At 37.2% G+C, this 24,166-nt stretch overlaps 1 protein-coding gene and 1 non-coding gene across 2 annotated transcripts; both read left to right on the top strand.

Annotated features, from left to right (window-relative positions):
• Positions 1 to 7,169: 7,169 nt before the first annotated feature.
• LOC112735232 (germin-like protein subfamily 1 member 17) lies at positions 7,170 to 11,429 on the top strand. The gene is made up of 5 exons (XM_025784795.1): positions 7,170 to 7,455; positions 7,608 to 7,705; positions 8,405 to 8,593; positions 10,152 to 10,291; positions 10,895 to 11,429. Exons 1-5 carry the CDS (start codon positions 7,170 to 7,172, stop codon positions 11,427 to 11,429), a joined length of 1,248 nt encoding a protein of 415 aa, XP_025640580.1.
• An 11,762-nt stretch (positions 11,430 to 23,191) lies between these two features.
• LOC112739413 (small nucleolar RNA R71) lies at positions 23,192 to 23,299 on the top strand. Its single transcript, XR_003170350.1, has one exon. It is a non-coding gene; the product is annotated as a small nucleolar RNA R71 (small nucleolar RNA).
• The last annotated feature ends 867 nt before the right edge of the window (positions 23,300 to 24,166 follow it).

The following is a 24,166-nucleotide window of genomic DNA, read 5'->3' as shown; positions in this document are numbered from 1 at the left end:
CCTACCTCCACTCACTTCTTCTCACCCCTTTTTCACACAATCCCATAAATACTCTTCCCCAAAACCCTTCACCAATCACCTCAATCCCTCTTCCCCATTACCTCTTCACCACTCACATCCATCCACTCTTCCCCATAAACCTACCTCATAAACTCCACCTACCTTCAAAATTCAAAATCAATTTTCCACCCAAACCCACCCTAAATGGCCGAACCTTAACCCCCCTCCCTTCCCTATATAAAGCCTTCCATTCCTCCTCATTTTCACACAACACAACCCTCTCTTCTCTTCTTGGCCGAAACACACCTCCCCCATCTTCTCCATCATTTCTTCTTCTTCTTCTTCTTCTTCTTCTTCTTCTTCTTCTTCTTCTTCTTCTTCTTCTTCATCTTTTCTTTCTTCTCTTGCTCGAGGGCGAGCAAAATTCTAAGTTTGGTGTGGTAAAAGCATAAGCTTTTTGTTTTTTCATTACCATTGATGGCACCTAAGACCGGAGAATCCTCTAGAAAAGGGAAAGGGAAGACAAAAGCTTCCACCTCCGAGTCATGGGAGATGGAAAGGTTCATCTCCAAAGCCCATCAAGACCACTTCTATGATGTTGTGGCCAAGAAGAAGGTGATCCCCGAGGTCCCTTTCAAACTCAAAAGAAATGAGTATCCAGAGATCCGACATGAAATTCAAAGAAGGGGTTGGGAAGTTCTAACAAACCCCATCCAACAAGTCGGCATCCTAATGGTTCAAGAGTTCTATGCTAATGCATGGATCACTAGGAACCATGATCAAAGTAAGAACCCGAACCCAAAGAATTATCTCACCACGGTTCGGGGGAAATACTTAGATTTTAGTCCGGAAAATGTGAGGTTGGCGTTCAACTTGCCAAACATGGAAGAGAACGCACGCCCCTACACAAGGAGAGTCAACTTTGATTAAAGGTTGGACCAAGTCCTCATGGACATATGTGTAGAAGGAGCTCAATAGAAGATTGACTCAAAAGGCAAACCGGTTCAACTAAGAAGACTGGACCTTAAGCCTGTAGCTAGAGGATGGTTGGAGTTCATTCAATGCTCAATCATTCCCACTAGCAACCGGTCTGAAGTTACTATAGACCGGGCCATCATGATCCATAGCATCATGATTGGAGAAGAGGTGGAAGTTCATGAGATTATACCTCAAGAACTCTACAAGGTGGCTGACAAGCCTCCACTATGGCAAGGTTAGCCTTTCCTCACCTCATTTGCCACCTATGCAATTCGGCTGGGATTGACATAGAGGGAGATTTCCTCATTAAAGAGGACAAGCCCATCACTAAGAAAAAGATGGAGCAAGCAAGAGAGCCCATTCATGGAGCTCAAGAGGCACATGAAGCTCATCACCATGAGATCCCGGAGATGCCTCATATGCATTTTCCTCCACAAAACTATTGGGAGCAAATCAACACCTCCCTAGGAGAACTAAGCTCCAACATGGGACAATTAAGGGTGGAACATCAAGAGCACTCCATCATCCTTCATGAAATTAGAGAAGAACAAAAAGCAATGAGGGAGGAGCAACAAAGACAAGGAAGAGACATAGAAGAGCTCAAGGACATCATTGGTTCCTCAAGAAGGAAATGCCACCATCACTAAGGTGGATTCATTCCTTGTTCCTATTTCTTCTGTTTTTCGTTTTCTATGTTATGTGCTTATCTATGTTTGTGTCTTCATTACAAGATCATTAGTATTTAGTAACTTTGCCTTAAAGTTATGAATGTCCTATGAATCCATCACCTCTCTTAAATAAAAACTGTTTTAATTCAAAAGAACAAGAAGTACATGAGTTTCGAATTTATCCTTGAACTTAGTTTAATTATATTGATGTGGTGACAATGCTTCTTGTTTTCTGAATGAATGCTTGAACACTGCATATGTCTTTTGAAGTTGTTGTTTAAGAATGTTAAATATGTTGGCTCTTGAAAGAATGATGACTAGGAGACATGTTATTTGATAATCTGAAAAATCATAAAAATGATTCTTGAAGCAAGAAAAAGCAGCAAAGAAAAAAGCTTGCAGAAAAAAAAATAGCGAAAAAAAAATAAGAAAAAGAAAAAGCAAGCAAAAAAAGCCAAAAGCTCTTAAAACCAAGAGGCAAGAGCAAAAAGCCAATAACCCTTAAAACCAAAAGGCAAGGGTAATAAAAAAGATCCCAAGGCTTTGAGCATCAGTGGATAGGAGGGCCTAAAAGAATAAAATCCTGGCCTAAGCGGCTAAACCAAGCTGTCCCTAACCATGTGCTTGTGGCGTGAAGGTGTCAAGTGAAAACTTGAGACTGAGCGGTTAAAGTTAAGGTCCAAAGCAAAAGAAAAAGAGTGTGCTTAAGAACCCTGGACACCTCTAATTGGGGACTTTAGCAAAGCTAAGTCACAATCTGAAAAGGTTCACCCAATTATGTGTCTGTGGCATTTATGTATCCGGTGGTAATACTGGAAAACAAAGTGCTTAGGGCCACGGCCAAGACTCATAAAAAAGCTGTGTTCAAGAATCATCATACTGAACTAGGAGAATCAATAACACTATCTGAACTCTAAGTTCCTATAGATGCCAATCAGTCTGAACCTCAATGGATAAAGTGAGATGCCAAAACTATTCAAGAGGCAAAAAGCTACAAGTCCTGCTCATCTGATTGGAGCTATGTTTTATTGATAGTTTGGAATTTATAGTATATTCTCTTCTTTTTATCCTATTTGATTTTCAGTAGCTTGGGGACAAGCAACAATTTAAGTTTGGTGTTGTGATGAGCGGATAATTTATACGCTTTTTGGCATTGTTTTTAGTATGTTCTTAGTAGGATCTAGTTACTTTTAGGGATGTTTTCATTAGTTTTTATGTTAAATTCACATTTCTGGACTTTACTATGAGTTTGTATGTTTTTCTGTGATTTCAGGTATTTTCTGGCTGAAATTGAGGGACTTGAGCAAAAATCAGATTCAGAGGTTGAAGAAGGACTGCGAATGCTGTTGGATTCTGACCTCCCTGCACTCAAAGTGGATTTTCTGGAGCTACAGAACTCAAAATGGCGCGCTTTTAATTGCGTTGGAAATTAGACATCCAGGGCTTTCCATCAATGTATAATAGTCCATACTTTGGCTGAGTTTAGACGATGTAAAAGGGCATTGAACGCCAGTTCTACGCTGCTGTCTGGAGTTAAACGCCAGAAACAAGTCACAAACCAGAGTTGAACGCCAGAAATACATTACAACCTGGCGTTCAACTCCAGAAAGAGCCTCTGCACGTGTAACATTCAAGCTCAGCCCAAGCACACACCAAGTGGGTCCCAGAAGTGGATTTATGCATCAATTACTTACTTCTGTAAACCCTAGTAACTAGTTTAGTATAAATAGGACTGTTTACTATTGTATTAGACATCTTCGGATCATCCTGGATTGTATTTTGATCTTGTGATCTCGTTTTAGGGGCTGGCCATTCGGCCATGCCTGAACCTTTCACTTATGTATTTTCAACGGTAGAGTTTCTACACTCCATAGATTAAGGTGTGAAGCTCTGCTGTTCCTCAAAGATTAATACAAAGTACTACTGTTTTCTATTCAATTCATCTTATTTTGCTTCTAAGATATTCATTCGTACTTCAACCTGAATGTGATGAACGTGACAATCATCATCATTCCCTATGAACGTGTGCCTGACAACCACTTCCGTTTCTACCTTAGATTGAATGAGTATCTCTTAGATCTCTTAATCGGAATCTTCGTGGTGTAAGCTAGAATGATGGCGGCATTCAAGAGAATCTGGAAAGTCTAAACCTTGTCTGTGGTATTCTGAGTAGGATTCAATGATTGAATGACTGTGACGAGCTTCAAACTCGCGAGTGCTGGGCGTAGTGACAGACGCAAAAGGAGGGTGAATCCTATTCCAGCATGATCGGGAACCTCAGATGATTAGCCGTGCCGTGACAGGGCATCTTGGACCATTTTCACAAGAGGAGGGGATGTAGCCACTAACAACGGTGATGCCCTTGCATAAAGCCAGCCATAGAAAGGAGTAAGACTGATTGGATGAAGACAGCAGGAAAGCGGAGGTTCAGAGGAACGATTGCATCTCCATACGCTTATCTGAAATTCTCACCAATGATTTACATAAGTATTTCTATCCTTATTTTAGTATTAATTTCGAAAACTCCATAACTATTTTATATCCGCCTGACTGAGATTTACAAGGTGACCATAGCTTGCTTCATACCAACAATTTCCGTGGGATTCGACCCTTACTCACGTAAGGTATTACTTGGACGACCCAGTGCACTTGCTGGTTAGTTATGCGAAGTTGTGAAGATATGTAATAATTCACAACCTGAGTAACAATTTCGCATACCATTGACTACCCAAAAGCTTCTTCTTCAACTCTGTGTCTTCTATTCTTCCAAATTTCATCTATTATGGTGGGCCTCTTCCATCCACAAGGGTTCAACTATACCTAGCTCTTCTAATATTTCAGGTAAGATTTTAATGCTAGCTTCATTTTTGTCTTTCTCTTTTCATTGTTGATTTAGAGGAACCCTAGCCCCTAAAAATGGTATGCAAAATATCTCTTGTGTTATTTATGAGTACTAGAATCTTATTCTGAAGAGCATTCTCCTTGATTCTTTTACATTCTTTGAATCAAATTATGATTTGACTATTGAACTCCTATTCTTATGTTGCGGTCTTTTTTCTGTTTTCAAGTATGAAAAAAGGGACAGAAAAAAAGAAGAATAATATTTCTGTCAATTTTGCTTTTAAAAACAAGATAAAAGAGATGGTTTATTTTCTTGGCACAAACATGTCGAAATTTCTTCCCCCCTTTTCTTGGTAATATATATTATTATATCTACAAATATAACCTGATGTTCCCTAATTGAAAATTGTGTGCTGCCCCAAAACCTGTTCACAACGTGTTGAAGATCAAGGTCTTGAATTTCTTCAAATTTGCTTTCCACTGGGTCAACTGTCTTCTAATCCTCGAGGTCTTGCTAAAGGAGATGCTTTACCAGACTTCTTTGTGTATATATTTTTCAGCTTCTTTCTAACGGTAAGTGAGCTTGTTTTGGCCCTTCACTAATATGATCTATTTTAATTTAACTAGACTTTTTCCAATGTAAGTAGAAACAATTGCTATCTTGTGGCCATATTAATTAGGAATAATTTAGCTTTTGCATCATTTTTGCCATTGAATTTTTTAATGAAGAATGCAATTCCAGGATCTCTGGCAATGCTCTGAAGTAATGTTACACAAATGCAATAGAAAATAAAGAAATTTGCTTAGATTATATACACATTCTTCTTTCTTTTAGCAATGATCAATATAGTAGATAATGAATTTTTCATATGTTTTATTTATGGATTTTTTTTAATTACCTTTACAGCTTGTTTGTTGATCGTTGACAACCTCAGCACCTAATACTTGGATTTTTTCAATCTGTATTTTTATGGAAACCTCAAGCCACCATCTGTCAACAAGTCCTCTTTCTTCATCTAAAGTGGCCATTTGTGATAAGCATGTTGTCAAAAACGGCAAAGATATTGCTCCTGAACTAGAGGCCTCAAAATAAAAAATATGGGAATCTCAAGTGCTACTCCCTTTAACCATTGACGGTATACACTCAGCTTTCATCGGCCCTATTATCTCTTCTAAAGTTGCAAACAATATCAAAAATTTTTTCCTGGTCACCCTCAAAGAAAACCTATTGCTTTTCAAGACTCCATTCCTATTGGATACTTCGACTCCAACAATAGGCTATTCAGAAATTCCCTAAAGACCAATATTGAAGGTTACGATGCTTGGTTAGGTAGGGTTAAAATTGAAAAGATGACCTTGTGGAAAGAGATTGGGATATATGACCTAATTCAGCTTAGTAAAAACTCTTACACTACTAATTCAGGACTAATGGGAGGTGCATTGTATTTTTGGGATGAGACTTCTCATACTTTTCACACTCCATACAGTATGATTACTCTTACTCTTCTGGATGTAGCTGTAATAACTGGCCTACCTCCCTTGGGAGAGGAAATTTTAACTACTACCCAGTCAACCACATGAGTTGAGTATGCCATTGATATCTCTTCCACCACCTATCAGAGCTTCATTCTTAATAACAAGGGTCGGGATGGAGAACCTGTTTCTGATAATGAGCATATAGCCTTCCTTTTCTATTGGTTGAGCGGCGTTGTTTTTTGTGCCCGGAGTATTTAAGTTGAAGTCACTTATCTCTCATTAGCCATTATGTTAGCTGAAGGTAAGAGGCTGTGTTTAGCCAAATTGTTCCTGGCTTGACTATATATCACTCTAGATTGGATCACAGCCCTTATGAGGGAGAAGAAGAGAATCACTAATGTTGACAGCCCCATTTGGTTTTTTTAATTGTGGTTGTGCGCTATTTTTGAATCTGAGCTACAACCACGTTTAACCCAAAAAGGTCCTACAGATTTTGTGATTGCAGGACACCATCTGCTCAACTTAATTTTTTCTGATAAGTTAATGGTCTCACATAATAAGATGAAATACTTCTTCCATGCTTTCAATTACTTGCTAGAGAAAGACCACAACATCAATCTGACTCCTTTTGCTAATTGTCAAACTGGTTTTGAATGATTGACGTGATCTCTTACCCCAGCCAGGATTACACAAAAAGAAAGTATCACTATTTGGTCACAGTTCTTGACTCTCCAATTATTTTTTGCTGGATTCCCAGGTGAAGATGACCTAAGAACATTGGTTTATATGCCAAACTCCGTTTCTAGGAAATTTGGGTTAGCTCAGGCCATTCCGTCTTCTTACCATCTTCAGGAGTCACAATCTTTGCGCGTCAAAGCTACTTCACTAGAAGATCTGTTGCACATTCAGAAAGATAATGCTTCGCAGAGAAATAAATTCCACCTATTCCCTTTTAAACCTTGTCTGTTGACCACATATTCATTTTTCTCTTGGTGAAAAACTTATTACTCTTCCATTAAAGTTGCTTTTAGTACCTATTATCAAAGGATGACCACTGCTCTCGTAATGCAACAAGTGAGGAGAGCATCAATCGTCAAAAAAGGTAATTAAAACTAAATTATTTGCCCATTTTGATTTCAAAAATTATGTTCCTCTCTGTTGTGTTGTTATTAATATTATTTTCTTCATGTATAATGCCTTCTGAAAATGGCACCTCCTTTGAGAAAGACTTCTGGTAGACTTGTAGGAAAAAAGAAACCCAATTTGAATTACTCAAGCCGCCGGATAAAGAGAAGACTTGAACCAATTACAGTGTCAATATTTTTAAATAGTGATGACGAGGATGACACATCAAATGCAATCGATGGCAACCTTGACGGATTGGAGGTCTCTCAGAAAAATGAAGAGGAAAATGAAAGCAACTCGACTAGTGATAAAGCAGTAAGTAAATCCTCTTCGGAAGATAATGATGTTAATGCCCTTAGCCTCAGTGGTCAACTTGCTTCTTAGGTACTTTTATATATTCTCACATCCTCCATATTAAAAATAGCATTATCTGGAAGAACTTGAATGATGATGATGTCTCTCATGCTGATTTTTAATCTCATTAATTACCTTTGTCCTCATTTCACTTCTTGCATTAAGTCACTGCGGCTCCTACCATTTCTTTGATTGTGCCTAGCACTAAAAATTTAATGGCTGCCACATCTGACAAGCCTACACCTAAAGCTAATGCTAATAAGGTATAACATGTCATTTAGCCTGATCATTAGTATCTCTTTCTTGTTTTTTTTATATATGTTGACACCTTCTTTTGCGTTTTTTGTTTAGCTTCAAAATTCTGAAATCTTCCCGAGTGAGCTGTCAGAAAAATAAATACAAATTATTTCCATTCATGCTCAAACCCCTAATGTAGTGAATGATTTGTTGGCTAACTTAGAAAGTCTGAATGAAGTATATGCATGTAGTATGGATACACAGAAGGCCATAGTTGAGTCTTGTTCGACCATTCTAAGTCACCTTCCAACAGAGCAACTCCATACTACACCTCCCACAACCAAGACTGCCGAGAAATCCATCCTGCTCCCATTGGCCTAACAACTTGGTGTCATTCTATCCAAACCTGTTTTGACACTTACCACCGATCCGTACTTTAAGGCTCAGCTTTATGATATTCTTCAAACTTTTTCAATTATACTACATCCTGAGACTATTGATCCTTTGTTGGCTCATTTGCGAAAGGTTTATGAGGACCTTTATGCCAAATTTTTGGATTCTCAAGCAGTTATCTCATCATATCAACAATCAACTAAAGCTCTTTCTAAGTTGAAACAAGACATGTCCTCTTTTGGGATTGCCAAAACTACCCTGGCTGCTCATATTGCAAAAGCTAAAGTCGGGCTCATGGGTTATCTGAGGAGATTCGAGACTTGGAACAACAGCTGACTGTCAAGAGAGAAGCAAAAAATAGGCTGGATGCTGCTTTGATAAAGAATGAGGGTCAATTTGCCAAAGCAAGTAGCATGCTTGACAGTAGCAATGCATCTTTACAGTCACTTGAAGAGAAGATGCTTTCCTCACATGAAGCTGCAAAAGAAGCCAGAAACTTCCAAACCGCTCTCCAAACTGAAGTTACTCGCTTAAAGGAGATCTTTGAAGCTTAGTCTTGTATTTTTTATGTGAACCTCTATCATTTTAATATGTCCCTGCAATCTTCACTTTTTCAACTTTTAGAGTTTTGTTTATTACTTGCTTTTGTATACACTCTATCCTTATTTTGAAGACTAGTCAACACTTGCTATTTTTTTTTTGGAAGTTATTATATTACTTCACACTAAACCAATTATTAATATTACAGTGACCACTTTTGTATTTTATTTGGGATGACCTCCATATCTGTGCATGTCAGGTTGCACTGGTCCATGCCATCTTGTGTGCATTCGTCTCAAGTGCTGTAAAATTAAATCAAATGTGCATTTATTGACATGTGATGCGTGAGCATCTTTCCTATCTTTTTCTAATGAGTTTGCATTCAAATTGTTGAGTTTAATCAAGAATTAATTATCTTTTAGCCAATATGGATGCTAATTTAAGTTGTGTGCAACTCTATTTATTTCAGGTAGAATTTGGATGGATTTAATGGAGTTTCTGTAGAAAAAGAGAAGGAAGCGAATGATGCTGTCAATCCTGACCTCTCTGCACTCTAACCTGAATAACTCAAGCTACAGAGATCCAATTGACATGATTCTAGTGGTGTTAGAAATCTAACTTCCAGAGCTTTCCAACAATATATGATAGTCCATACTTCTTCTCCATCAATTCTGCAAGGGTGGCGCCTAACTTGAGGTTTCTCAAGTTAGGCGCCAGGACAAAGGGAAAGCATGAAAAGGAGGCTGCCATTTCTCAAGTTAGGCGCCAAACACAACATCAACATGCATAAGTGGTTCGGCTCTCTTCAAGTTAGGCGCAATCCTCCCTCAAGTTAGGTGCAGCAACACGCAAAACACTCCAAATTGGTGCTGCCTCCCCCACGCCTAACTTGAGATTTCTCAAGTTAAGCGCCACTCCAAGAGAAGGCAATGGTCCCCACGTCCATCAAGGAATGCTTCGAAGATCTCTATTGATTTTTGATTAAAATTTATTTCATTTTAAAATAGGAAAAGATATTATTTAGTTTTAAGAAATATAATTTACATTAATTAGGATTAGATATAAAAGGGAAAAGAATCAGCCCTTCGGGAACCTCTCTTCTCTCTTATCTCATTCCACAATTTACAGTTTTTCTGAATTCTAGTTTTCTCTCTGAACCATTAGCAACTAAACCTCCACTGTTAAGGTTAGGAGCTCTGTCTATTGTATGGATTGATACTGTTACTTTTCTATTTTAATTTACTGATTTCTATTTCAAGAATTATTTTCGTTCTTTATCTTATAAATTTGGGTGGAACGAAAGTATGACCCTTGTTCTAATTGAGTTCTTGTATAACTTGAAAAAGCTCTTTACTTGAACAACAGCTTAAAAATAATTTCTCCTAAATTTCTAATTATCTGGACTTAATGGGATACGTGACATATAATCCTCTCATATTTGGGTAATTAGGGTTTCTGTGGCATAAAAACTAGAATTGAACTTCACCCTCTAATTGGAATTAAGTGACCAAGGAATTGGCGGAGAATTAAGCGACCAAGGAATTGGAACTTCACCCTCTAATTTCATTGAACTTCATTGTTGCGTTTTTGGCTTTGGCATCATCTTTTGCTTCTACCTATGATCCCAGCCCTCTTCAAGACTTTTCTGTGGCAGTTAATGATTCCAAATCTGTTGGTATGTAATTAATGCATAATCTAGCTCATGATCATTTACTCGAAAAACAAAACACTTCTTTACAATTTAAAAATTCCTAATCAATTTTCAACTATCCAAATAATTGGTCTAAATTGTCTCTATAGGACCAAGTGACCCTAACACATCAACAGTTTGTCGTTTATAAAAACTGCTTAGACTAATTACTTAGTACTAATTTAGATTGGCTTTTTTAGTAAAAAAAAATATTTTTTTTAAATAAAATATTTTTATTTATTTAAAACTTATTTGAATATGTCTTTAAAAAAATATTTTTATTAAAAAAATAAATTTTGCTTTTTTTAAAGTTAGTAATACCATGCTTTTAAAAAAATCAAAAGCAAATAACGTTTTTAATACTTAAAATTTCTTTTTAAAAGCCTATTCAAATGTGAAATAATTTTTGTCTCTTAAAAAAGACATTTTTTAAAAAGATGAAAAAAATAAGTAATTTTTTCAAAAGTCAATCCAAATGGACCGGTTGTTGGGTGGTTAGGGATTTTCCAATTGTAAAGGAGTACTTTGTCTTACTCCATATATTTTCTTATTTGAATTTTCTTTCTAAAATGTCTTGTGATTTGAATTGCAGTTTTTTGAATGGAAAATTTTGCAAAGATCCTAATCTTGTGGTAGTTGAAGATTTCTTCAAACATGTTGATGCCGGAAACACTAGCAACAAACTTGGTTCAAAAGTTACTCCAGTTAGCGTTAACGAACTATTCGGACTGAACACATTAAGTATATCGTTAGCTCGTATAGACTTTGCAGCAAAAGGTTTAAACCCTCCTCACATTCACCTAAGAGGCACAGAGATCCTTATTGTTATTGAAGGTACTCTCTACATTGGATTTGTGAGTTCTAATAAAAACAATGGACAGAATCGTCTTTTCACTGAAGTGCTAAACAAGGGTGATGTGTTTGTGTTTCCAAAGGGACTTGCTCACTTCCAATTGAATGTTGGTTATGAAAATACTGTTGCTGTTGCTGCTCTAAGCAGTCAAAATGCAGGGGTTATCACTATTGCTAACGCTGTTTTTGGGTCAACTCCACCTATTTCTGATCAAGTTTTAGCCAAAGCTTTTCAAGTTGACAAAAATACAGTTGATTATCTTCAAAAGATTTGATTATATCCCGAATAACCATCTATGAAACTTCAAATTTCATTATCTACAGCAGAATTAATTAACATATCTGCTATGGGCATAAAATATTCATCTTTTGGAGTAGCATTATTCAAATCTCGAAAATCAATGCATACTCTTAATTTTACATTTTTCTTCATTACAGGGACAATGTTCGAAACCCATTCTACATATTGTGTGGTTTGAATAAACTTTGCCTTAATCAAACGTTCAATCTCCTTTTTAATCTTTTGATTAATTTAAAGAGCAAATCGCCGAGTCGTTTGCTTCACAGGTCGAGCATTTGGTCTTAATGCTAATCGATATTCCACTAGAGAACGATCAAGACCAGACATCTCATGATAATCCCAAGCAAAATAATTTTTAAATTCATATAAAATATGGAACAATTCTGTTCGAAATGGGTTCACAAGGTCCTTACATATGTAAGTAATTTGAATTTCATCAACAGATCCCAAATTAATTTCTTCTAAGGGATCCTGCAACTTGAAACCCTTTGTATATTCATCACCCTTTACTAAATCTTTTTCAAAACCCAAAGGTTCTAAATCATAGATGCAATCAAAAGGCAAATCAACAGATTCATTGGGATTGAAACACACTTGATTATCCATTGAATTAACAACAACTTTGTTTTCAATACACTGTACTTCTGCTATATCAGCAGCATTTTGATTGATAACATTATTAAAACTACGGGAACAAAAGGAACTTAAACCATGACTAAATTCGATTGAAGAAATCAAATCTATACTATAGGAAGAAGATGAAACTAAATTTCTAAATGACTCCACTTTATCAGAAGAATCACTTTTATTTTCAACTGAAGAAAAACTACTTAAATACTTATTTAAAGTTACCAGGTAATTTGAGACACCTTGTTCATCTGCCATGGAAGAATTGTCTTCAAACTACCACTTACTCCGCACAATCCCACCCAGTTAGAGAAAAACCAAGTTGCGGATGGCGAAGCTTCACATTTAATCCTTCCAAAGTCAAGTAACAACCCTCACAGTTGAAAGAATTAAGCACCCTGTCGACCTTCAAAGGCTTCAATTTAGGACTATATGCTCTGAAATCAACATGTAACTGTTTGACATACAAACTTGAATCAGCCTTAATTATTTCAGGTTTTCCCTCCTCTGTCCACAAAAGAACGCTTTGATGCATAGTAGATGGCACTGCTTAAACTCTATGAATCCAATCACGTCCCAACAAGGCATTATAACTGGCCTTCGAAGATACCACAACAAACACGGTGTTTCTATCAGAAGATCCAACTTTCACCCCAAGCATTACTAGACCCTTTGCAGGAGTCGAAACTTCACTGTAATCAGTCACAGAGATGTTGGTAGGGATTAAGTATTCAGGATGTTTTCTTACCTTCATCAACATCCTTTTTGGCAAGAGGCATATTGCCGCTCCTCCATCGATCAAAACTTTATTTATGTTGATCCCATTCATGACTGCTGTGATATGCAATGGGCGCAAATGAGACTTTTGTTTTTCGGAAGGCCTTTCAAATTACCCAGGTTCATCCTCATATCAAATAAACAAAAAGGCTTCTTCATCATCAACATCATAATCTTCTTCTGGATTACCTTCATATTCTCCCAAATACTCAGTTGGGATGATAGAAATAGTACTGACCATCTCATCTTCACCTTCTTTGAAATATTCCTCATTTAGATCAGCGACCATGTCTTTATCATCCCTGGATGCGACAACCACAACTTTACCTTTATCCAACTTCATTGGAGAAGAAATACTGATGAGCGGATAATTTATATGCTTTTTGGCATTATTTTTAGGTAGTTTTTAGTATATTTTATTCACTTTTTATTATATTTTTATTAGTTTTTATTCAAAATTCACATTTCTGGACTTTACACTACAACAAAATAGCATTTTGGTGACGGTTTTTTTTAATACTTGGTGACGGTTTTAACTGTCACTAAATGGTTTTTCGACGGTTAAAAAAAGTGTCACAGATTTGAGCGTCGCCAGCTGACATAGTGACGGTTTTGGACCACCGTTGGTAAGGAGTGCCGCTAAATTGTTTGCGACGGTTTTTAAAATGTAAAACCGTCACTAATTTGTAACACTTGTAAAGGTACTATATTTTGCAACGTTTTGAAACTGTCGTTAAATTACTAAATCTTGTGACAGTTTTTTCTTATATTTCATGACTATTTTAAACCGTCACAATTTAGCGACAATTTGAAACCGTTACTAAGTTATTAGTTTTTATGACAGTTTTTAGACATATTTAGTGACTATTTAAACTGTCATAATATTTTTAGTGACAGTTTTTTCCTGTATTTAGTGACCGTTTTCAACTGTCATAATCTCTCCAACATCAAAATTTTCTTTTATTAAGTATTGCAAAAAATATTCCTATTCTAAATAATAATTTGTGTCTACCAACAAAATAATAAATGCCATTATATTTCAACAAATTGAAACTCAATCCCACAAGTTTTACAAAAATAGCAACAATGTATTTCAAAAGTTGAATTTGACAAGTTTTTACATAGTCATAATCCATAAAATATAAATTCAAAAAATCCTAAATTAATCCAAACATGTAAAGCTAACAATTGTACTTATAACTTAATCTTCAACTTTTCTCCGCAACTTCGCTTCACTTGCAACCTCAATAGTATTCAACTTCAGCAATTACTTCACAAGCAACTCTTCAATACAAGAAACTCTCTCTTGTCCTCTTCAATAATTTTTTGTAATCCCCTGTTATTGAAGACCCAAATAAGACAAATCATGCATCACAATATTCTAAATAAACAAACTAATATTATAATAACTGAAACACAAAAATATACAAGCTTGAAACTTGGTTGTTTAACTTAAGATAAAACTAAACAATAACCGAAATAAGTGAAACTCACTTGAAGGTTATAGAATGGCAAAACTCTTTATCCAACTATTTTTCTCTTGCCTCCCTTACCAATCTCTCCAATTTCTCAATCTACTTGTAAATCACACATTTAAACCCAATACTCTAATCTACAGAATAGAAAACCTTGTTTTTACAATCAATGCTGTTTTTGATGCCTAATAATATCTCCACTTATCAGCAAATTCCCTTAAACTCCTATCTATTCCATCTCAAACGAGCTCAAAAGATAAAAACAAACTCAAAAATTGAATGCAAAGGCTGATAATACCTCAGAAATCATTAGTCAAAATCCTTTACCCTGTTGATACTAGTGCTTAGACCAAAAGATGATTCTTTCAATGTTGCAACAACTATAAAGCCAGCAATTTTTTACCTGTACAGAGAGAATTTTTTGCCACCTCGAGATATGAAATCCTAAAAACAAATTCAAGCTGACAAACTCAAGGATTAACTCTTCTTAATGCTTATGCTATTAGATGAAGACTCACAAATGATTTTATATCAACAGCAGGCCAGTAAAGATTACCTGTGTGAATGTACCCTTTGCCTTAGATATGTGCAGGCAAGTTGCAATTTCTTTTGGTGCAAAGCTATTAGCTATTGAGACTACACCACATCCTGCGAGAACAATGGCCAAATATATAATGACAGCACTGGCTGTCATTTGCATGTCAATTGCAATTGCATCTCCCTTTGAGAACGTGGCTTCGATTGCATTTGCTACCAGCTTGAAATAAAATTAAAAAAACACGTTAGAAAAGAGAAAATAGATTGAAAACTACTTCTAAGGGCTTGTTTGGGTGAGCTTCTAAGAAAAGATCTTTTTTCGAGTTATCTTTTTTTAAAAGATCTTATAGAGAAGTAAAAGTAATTTTATGTTTGGATATCTCATATAAAATGGTCTTTTTATCAATCAATTATGTTTGGGTATAACAATATAAAAGTACTTTTTTGTTTATTTATTACATGAAAAACATCTTTTTTTTTAAGGAAAAAAGATCTTTTAAAAAAAGATGTAAATTACAGCTTCTCAAAAAAGATATTTTTTTTTATTTTACTAGTGCTTTTACTTTTACTACTAGAAATTTGCCAAACACGTTAAAAAATAAAAAAGATCTTTTTTCATTGAAAAAAAAGATCTTTTTTTAACAAAATAATGGCGCCCAAACATGCACTAAGTGGGGAAAAGAAAAATCAGAAAAGAATGTGAGATACAATTAGGAAAAGAATAACAGCAGCATAATAAGTGAAGTAATCATAAGAGCATACGTTACTAGCTGTCGGAGTTGTTTGAGTGTGATATAATTCAGGTCGGTATCATCAAACCCTTCATCCCTCCAGACAATCGCTAAACTGTCATCTGGTTTGCTACCAGGCTTTGAGGGATCAGAAGTATCCAAAATGCACCTTGGCAATTCTAAATGGACCAATACTCCTGCACCAATAACAGGACACGTAATCAAATTAGCTAAATCAAGAGGGGGAGTGTTTCAATTTGCGAATGAGGTTAACCACGTGATGCTTCAATTTTTGCCACACCTTCATACCTTAGCAAGTTCACTTTTTATATGCTGCACGAATGAGTTGAAAAATTGTATGAAAAATTATAAAAACACACAGAAATATATAGGAAAGAGTGAGAGATAAACTGACCACATGATTACGGAAAAGAGAAATGTAAAGACTGGAACTGTTGGCTCTAAGGCAGCAGCATATGATGGATTAGTAAAGCTTAGACCAATAACAAACAAAAGATGGTTTCCAACTACCCTGATCAAGATTCAAGAAGCAACGAAGGATTATTCTATATTATATACACTTCTTAGTTATATACTTGGCAATGCGTAGTGCAAGACCCTCTTCACCACAATCACACAGAACCTCTACACAACTATCAATGACTTGTGGCATTTCTGTACTTCCATTTTCACTCTCTGGTTGAGTCTCTTTAACATATAAGGGAGCCTGCATCATCTGCAGCATAAAATGTGAAGCTTGAACTGCACGCTTACTCATCTGGGACACCATAAAAGGAGATCCTCCTGAATTGCCAAAAATTCCTGGCCACATTGAATGCATTACTGGAATGAAAGCCTTGGATATGCAACTCTGATTATTGAAACAATAACCAGGGCATTAGTCACGACATTTAAAAGTTAAGCAAAAAATAAAGAATGATATTTAATTTACAGCACCAAAGATATGATTTGTCACTATGCTTGCCTTATGATTAGCACAGAGACATAGGTAGTGCTCAAAGAACACAGATAAACATTGCTTCAACCTGTCCAAAGAGTGAAAAAGAATCCTACCAGCACAGGACATGAATAGTACAAAATAGGAAAGGGAAACTAGAAGAACAGTTACAATCTCTATAGGTGATCCGACACATCCCTCAAAAAAAAAGGAAAGATTCCAAATTCTGTTTTCTATGCAACAGAGACAAACCACAGCCGCCAATATCAAAAACTCCATCTCACACCAAGACTTGGAATTAACTCAAGCAAGACGAGAAAAGACTAAGAAATAGATACCATTTTGAGAATGGGGATGGGATCACGAACTGAGCTTGCAACTGGAATAGTGAAATGGGCTAATGGTCAACTCTACAGCTTTCACCTCCCACACCTGAATAAATAAATAAGATAATACATGATCAGAAGTATTCCCTACAAGTTAAATTGCGATATAACACTATACTTAAGGAAATATAGTTTAAGTACTACTTATCAATGGCATATAGTACAATAATAGAAAATGACCTCATATCTTCCATTTAAGCAATAGAAATAAGTGTGCAGTATTCCAATAATCAAGAGGCAAATGACAACTCATTGACAGAACTAAAGAACAAGAACAAAATTACCAAGGGCATACAACACTCTTACCTCACTAGTTTCAAGCCAGACATCAGGCTTCATTGTATCTCCATATCGATAGTATGACTGAAAATCACTAGTAATATTAGGCAGGATTCAAACCAGGTTCAAAGAGGAACAAGAAATTGAGGTACCTTTGGCTCAGGAATCACTTGAGAACCAAGACTTTTAGAATGCACTTTGGTGCACGAAATTGTGATCTCTGGTAATGGCTCCAAAAACATGGTGCTCTAATCTCAATTCATAATTTGTCACAACTTCGATACAACTAACCAGCAAGTGCACTGGGTCGTCCAAGTAATAAACCTTACGTGAGTAAGGGTCGATCCCACGGAGATTGTCAGCTTGAAGCAAGCTATGGTCACCTTGTAAATCTCAGTCAGGCGGATATAAAATAAGTTATGGAGTTTTCAAAAATAATACTAATTAAACAGAAAATAGGGATAGAAACACTTATGTAAGTCATTGGTGAGAATTTCAGATAAGTGTATAGAGATGCTTTCGTTCCTCTGAACCTCTGCTTTCCTACTGTCTTCATCCAATCAGTCCTACTCCTTTCCATGGCTGGCTTTATGCAAGGGCATCACCGTTGTCAATGGTTACTTCCCCTCCTCTTGTGAAAATGGTCCAAATACTCTGTCACAGCACGGCTAATCATCTGAGGTTCCCGATCATGCTGGAATAGGATTCACCCTCCTTTTGTGTCTGTCACTACGCCCAGCAATCGCGAGTTTGAAGCTTGTCACAGTCATTCAATCCCAGAATCCTACTCAGAATACCACAGACAAGATTTAGAATTTCCGGATTCTCATGAATGCCGCCATCAATCTAGCTTACACCACGAAGATTCTGATTAAGAGATCTAAGAGATACTCATTCAATCTAAAGTAGAACGGAAGTGGTTGTCAGGCACACGTTCATAGGGAATGATGATGATTGTCACGTTCATTACATTCAGGTTGAAGTGCGAATGAATATCTTAGAAGTGGAATAAGTTGAATTGAATAGAAAAACAGTAGTACTTTGCATTAATCTTTGAGGAACAGCAGAGCTCCACACCTTAATCTATGGAGTGTAGAAACTCTACCGTTTGAAAATACATAAGTGAAGAGAGGGTAAGCATGGCCGAATGGCCAGCCCCCAAACGTGATCAATAGATCAAAATATAATCCAAAGATGATTCCAAAGATGATCAAAAGATGTCTAATACAATAGTAAAAAGTCCTATTTATAATAAACTAGCTACTAGGGTTTACAGAAGTAAGTAATTGATACATAAATCTACTTCCGGGGCCCACTTGGTGTGTTCTTGGGTTGAGCTTAAATGTTCCACGTGCAGAGGCTCTTTCTGGAGTTGAACGCCAGGTTGTAACGTATTTCTGGCGTTCAACTCTGGTTTGTGACTTGTTTTTGGCGTTTAACTCCAGACAGCAGCGTAGAACTGGCGTTCAACGCCCTTTTACGTCGTCTAAACTCGTTCAAAGTATGGACTATTATATATTTCCGGAAAGCCCTGGATGTCTACTTTCCAATGCAATTGGAAGCGCGCCATTTTGAGTTCTGTAGCTTCAGAAAATCCACTTTGAGTGCAGGGAGGTCAGAATCCAACAACATCAGCAGTCCTTCTCCAACCTCTGAATCTGATTTTTGCTCAAGTCCCTCAATTTCAGCCAGAAAATACCTGAAATCACAGAAAAACACACAAAATCATAGTAAAGTCCAGAAATATAAATTTAACATAAAAACTAATGAAAATATCCTTAAAAGTAACCAGATTCTACTAAAAACAATGCCAAAAAGCGTATAAATTATCCGCTCATCACAACACCAAACTTAAATTGTTGCTTGTTTCCAAGCAACTGAAAATCAAATAGGATAAAAAGAAGAGAATATACTATAAATTCCAAACTATCAATTAAACATAGCTCCAATTAAATGAGCGGGACTTGTAGCTTTTTGCCTCTTGAATAGTTTTGGCATCTCACTTTATCCATTGAAGTTCAGAATGATTGGCTTCTATAGGAACTCAGAGTTCAGATAGTACTATTGATTCTCCTAGTTCAGTATGATGATTCTTGAACACAGCTACTTTATGAGTCTTGGCCGTGGCCCTAAGCACTTTGTTTTCCAGTATTACCACCGGATACATAAATGCCACAGACACATAATTGGGTGAACCTTTTCAGATTGTGACTTAGCTTTGCTAAAGTCCCCAATTAGAGGTGTCCAGGGTTCTTAAGCACACTCTTTTTCTTTTGCTTTGGACCTTGACTTTAACCGCTCAGTCTCAAGTTTTCACTTGACACCTACACGCCACAAGCACATGGTTAGGGACAGCTTGGTTTAGCCGCTTAGACTAGGATTTTATTCCTTTAGGCCCTCCTATCCACTGATGCTCAAAGCCTTGGGATCCTTTTTATTTGCCATTGCCTTTTGGTTTTAAGGGTTATTGGCTTTTTGCTCTTGCCTCTTGGTTTTAAGAGCTTTTGGCTTTTTCTGCTTGCTTTTTCTTTTTCTTTCTATTTTTTGTCGCCTATTTTTTTTTCTGCAAGCTTTATTCTTTGCTACTTTTTCTTGCTTCAAGAATCATTTTTATGATTTTTCAGATTATCAAATAACATGTCTCCTTGTCATCATTCTTTCAAGAGCCAACATATTTAACATTCATAAACAACAACTTCAAAAGACATATGCACTGTTCAAGCATTCATTCAGAAAACAAGAAGCATTGTCACCACATCAATATAATTAAACTAAGTTCAAGGATAAATTCGAAACTCATGTACTTCTTGTTCTTTTGAATTAAAACATTTTTCAATTTAAGAGAGGTGATGGATTCATAGGACATTCATAACTTTAAGACAAAGTTACTAACTACTAATGATCATGTAATGAAGACACAAACATAGATAAGCACTTAACATAGAGAAAACGAAAAACAAAAAGTGAGAACAAGGAATGAGTCCACCTTAGTGATGGTGGCATTTTCTTCTTGAGGAACCAATGATGTCCTTGAGCTCTTCTATGTCTCTTCCTTGTCTTTGTTGCTCCTCCCTCATTGCTTTTTGATCTTCTCTGATTTCATGAAGGATGATGGAGTGCTCTTGATGTTCCACCCTTAGTTGTCCCATGTTGGAACTTAATTCTCCTAGGGAGGTGTTGATTTGCTCCCAATAGTTTTGTGGAGGAAAATGCATTTGAGGTATCTCAGGGGTTCCTTGATGATGAGCTTCTTCATGTGCCTGTTGAGATCCATGAATGTGCTCTCTTGTTTGCTCCATCCTTTTCTTAGTGATGGGCTTGTGAGATGAATCTTTCCATCTTCCATGGCTCAGAGGTGGAAGCAATTGTCTTCCCTTTCCTCTTTCTTGAGGTTTCTCTGGCCTTGGGTGCCATTAATGGTTATGGAAAAACAAAAAGCTTATGCTTTTACCACACCAAACTTAGAATGTTGCTCGCCCTCGAGCAAAAGAAGAAAGAATAGAAGAAGAAGAAGATATGGAGGAGATAGAAGGATGTGTGTATTCGGCCAGATGGGTGGGATTGGGTGGGAAAGAGATGTTGAATTTTGAAGGTAGGTGGGTGTATGGATGTGAGTGGTAAATGGAAAACAGAAGGGATGATCATGAATGGAGAGAGAGATTGAGGTGATTGGTGAAGAGTTTTGGGGAAGAGTGTTTATGGGATTGTATGAAAGAGGGGTGAGAAGAAGTGAGTGGAGGTAGGTGGGGATCCTATGGGGTCCACAGATCCTGAGGTGATCCTGTGGGGTCCACAGATCCTGAGGTATTCAAGGATTTACAACCTTGCACCCAATTAGGCATGCAAAATGCCCTTGCACACAACTCTGGGCGTTCAGCGCCAGATTGGTGCTTGTTCTGGGCGTTGAACGCCCATTTGTTGCCCATTTCTGGCGTTGAACGCCAGAACCATGCTTGTTCTGGGCGTTCAGCGCCAGCTCTTCTCCAGGGTGCATTTCTGGCGTTCAGCGCCAGAACCATGCTCTGTTCTGGCGTTGAACGCCCAAAACATGCTTCTTACTGGCGTTTAAACGCCAGTAAGGTCTTCCTCCAGGGTGTGATTTTTCTTCTGCTGTTTTTGATTCCGTTTTCAATTTTTATATTTGTTTTGTGACTCCACATGATCATGTACCTAATAAAACATGAAAAACAATAAAAATTAGATAAATAAACATTGGGTTGCCTCCCAACAAGCGCTTCTTTAATGTCAATAGCTTGACAGTGGGCTCTCATGGAGCCTCACAGATGTGCAGAGCTTTGTTGAGACCTCCCAACACCAAACTTAGAGTTTGGATATGGGGGTTTGACACCAAACTTAGAGTTTGGTTGTGGCCTCCCAACACCAAACTTAGAGTTTGACTGTGGGGGCTTTGTTTGACTCTGCTTTGAGAGAAGCTCTTTATGCTTCCTCTCCATGGATGCAGAGAGAGATCCTTGAGTTGTAAACACAAGGTTGTCCTTATTTATTTGAAGGATCAATTCTCCTCTGTCCACATCAATCACAGCTCTTGCTGTGGCTAGGAAGAGTCTTCCAAGGATGATGAATTCATCCTCATCCTTCCCAGTATCTAGGACTATGAACTCAGCAGGGATGTAAAGGCCTTCAACCTTTACTAACACGTCCTCTACTTGTCCATAAGCCTGTTTTCTTGAATTTTCTGCCATCTCTAATGAGATTTTAGTGGCTTGCACCCCAAAGATTCCCAGTTTCTCTATTACAGAGAGGGGCATGAGGTTTATTCCTGAACCAAGGTCACACAGAGCCTTAAAGATCATGGTGCCTATGATACAAGGTATTAAGAACTTTCCAGGATCCTGTTTCTTCTGAGGCAATGTCAGTTGATCCAAATCACTTAGTTCATTGGTGAACAAGGGAGGTTCATCTACCCAAGTTTCAATGCCAAATAATTTGGCATTCAGCTTCATGATTGCACCAAGGTACTTGGTGAACTGCTCCTCAGTGACATCCTCATTCTCTTTAGAAGAGGAATACTCATCAGAGCTCATGAATGGCATAAGGAGGTTTAATGGAATCTCTATGGTCTCTAGTTGAGCCTCAGATTCTTTTGGTTCCTCAGAGGGAAACTCCTTATTGATCACTGGACGTCCCAGGAGGTCTTCCTCACTGGGATTCACGTCCTCTCCTTCCTTTACAGGTTCGGCCATAGTGATCAATTCAATGGCCTTGCACTCTCCTTTTGGATTTTCTTCTGTATTGCTTGGGAGAGTACTAGGAGGAATTTCAGTGATCCTTTTACTCAGCTGGCCCACTTGTGCTTCCAAAATTCTAATGGAGGATCTTGTTTCATTCATGAAACTCACAGTGGCCTTAGATAGATCAGAGACTAAGTTTGCTAAATTAGAAGTATTTTGGTCAGAGTTCTCTGTCAGTTGCTGAGTGGATGATGGAAAAGGTTTACTATTGTTAAACCTGTATCTTCCACCATTATTAAAGCCTTGTTGAGGCTTTTGTTGATCCTTCCATGAGAGATTTGGATGATTTCTCCATGATGGATTATAGGTGTTTCCATAAGGTTCACCTAAGTAATTCACCTCTGCTATTGCAGGGTTCTCAGGATCATAAGCTTCTTCTTCAGAAGATGCCTCTTGAGTACTGTTGGATGCAGCTTACATTTCATTCAGACTCTGAGAAATCATATTGACTTGCTGAGTCAATATTTTGTTCTGAGCCAATATGGCATTCAGAGTATCAATTTCAAGAACTCCCTTCTTCATAGGCGTCCCATTATTCACAGGATTCCTCTCAGAAGTGTACATGAGCTGGTTATTAGCAACCATGTCAATGAGTTCTTGAGCTTCTGCAGGCATTTTCTTTAGGTGAATGGATCCACCTACAGAAGTATCCAATGACATCTTTGATAGCTCAGATAAACCATCATAGAATATATCCAGGATGGTCCATTCTGAAAGCATGTCAGAAGGACACTTTTTGGTCAGCTGCTTGTATCTTTCCCAAGCTTCATAGAGGGATTCACCTTCTTTCTGTCTGAAGGTTTGAACATCCACTCTAAGCTTGCTCAGCTTTTGAGAAGGAAAGAACTTGGCTAAGAAAGCCGTGACCAGCTTGTCCCAAGAATTCAGGCTGTCTCTGGGTCGAGAATCCAACCATACTCTAGCTCTGTCTCTTACAGCAAAAGGGAAAAGCATGAGCCTGTAGACTTCAGGATCTACTCCATTAGTCTTAACAGTATCACATATCTGCAAGAATTCAGTTAAGAACTGAAAAAGATCTTCAGATGGAAGTCCATGAAACTTGCAGTTCTGCTGCATCAGAGAAACTAGCTGAGGTTTCAGCTCAAAGTTGTTTGCTCCAATGGCAGGAATGGAGATGCTTCTTCCATGTAAATTGGAATTAGGTGCAGTAAAGTCACCAAGCATTCTCCTTGCATTATTATTATTTTCGGCTGCCATCTCCTCTTCTTTTTCAAAAATTTCTGAAAGGTTATCTCTGGATTGTTGTAATTTAGCTTCTCTTAGTTTTCTCTTCAGAGTCCTTTCAGGTTCTGGATCTGCTTCAACAAGAATATTCTTGTCCTTGCTCCTGCTCATATAACAAAGAAGAGGGCACAGAAAAAATAATAATAATAACAATAGGGATCCTTTATACCACAGTATAGAAGTCCCTGTGTGAGTGGAAGAAAGGAAGGGGACAAAGAATGTAATGTAAAGAAAGAAACACAAGGGTGAGGAGAGCAGAGATGTGAGGTGAGGAGATGTTAATAGATGAATAAATAAATAGAATAAGATGAGAGGGGGAGAATTTTGAAAATAATTTTTGAAAAAGAGTTAGTGATTTTGGAAAATAGTTTTTGAAAAAGGTTAGTAATTTTTGCAAATAAAAAATTAAAAATTAAAATAATTAGTTAATTAAAAAGAATTTTT

This window comes from Arachis hypogaea, chromosome 13 (genome assembly GCF_003086295.3).
Source record: "Arachis hypogaea cultivar Tifrunner chromosome 13, arahy.Tifrunner.gnm2.J5K5, whole genome shotgun sequence".
NCBI lineage: Eukaryota > Viridiplantae > Streptophyta > Magnoliopsida > Fabales > Fabaceae > Arachis > Arachis hypogaea.
This window is presented reverse-complemented; position numbering and strand designations above follow the sequence as displayed.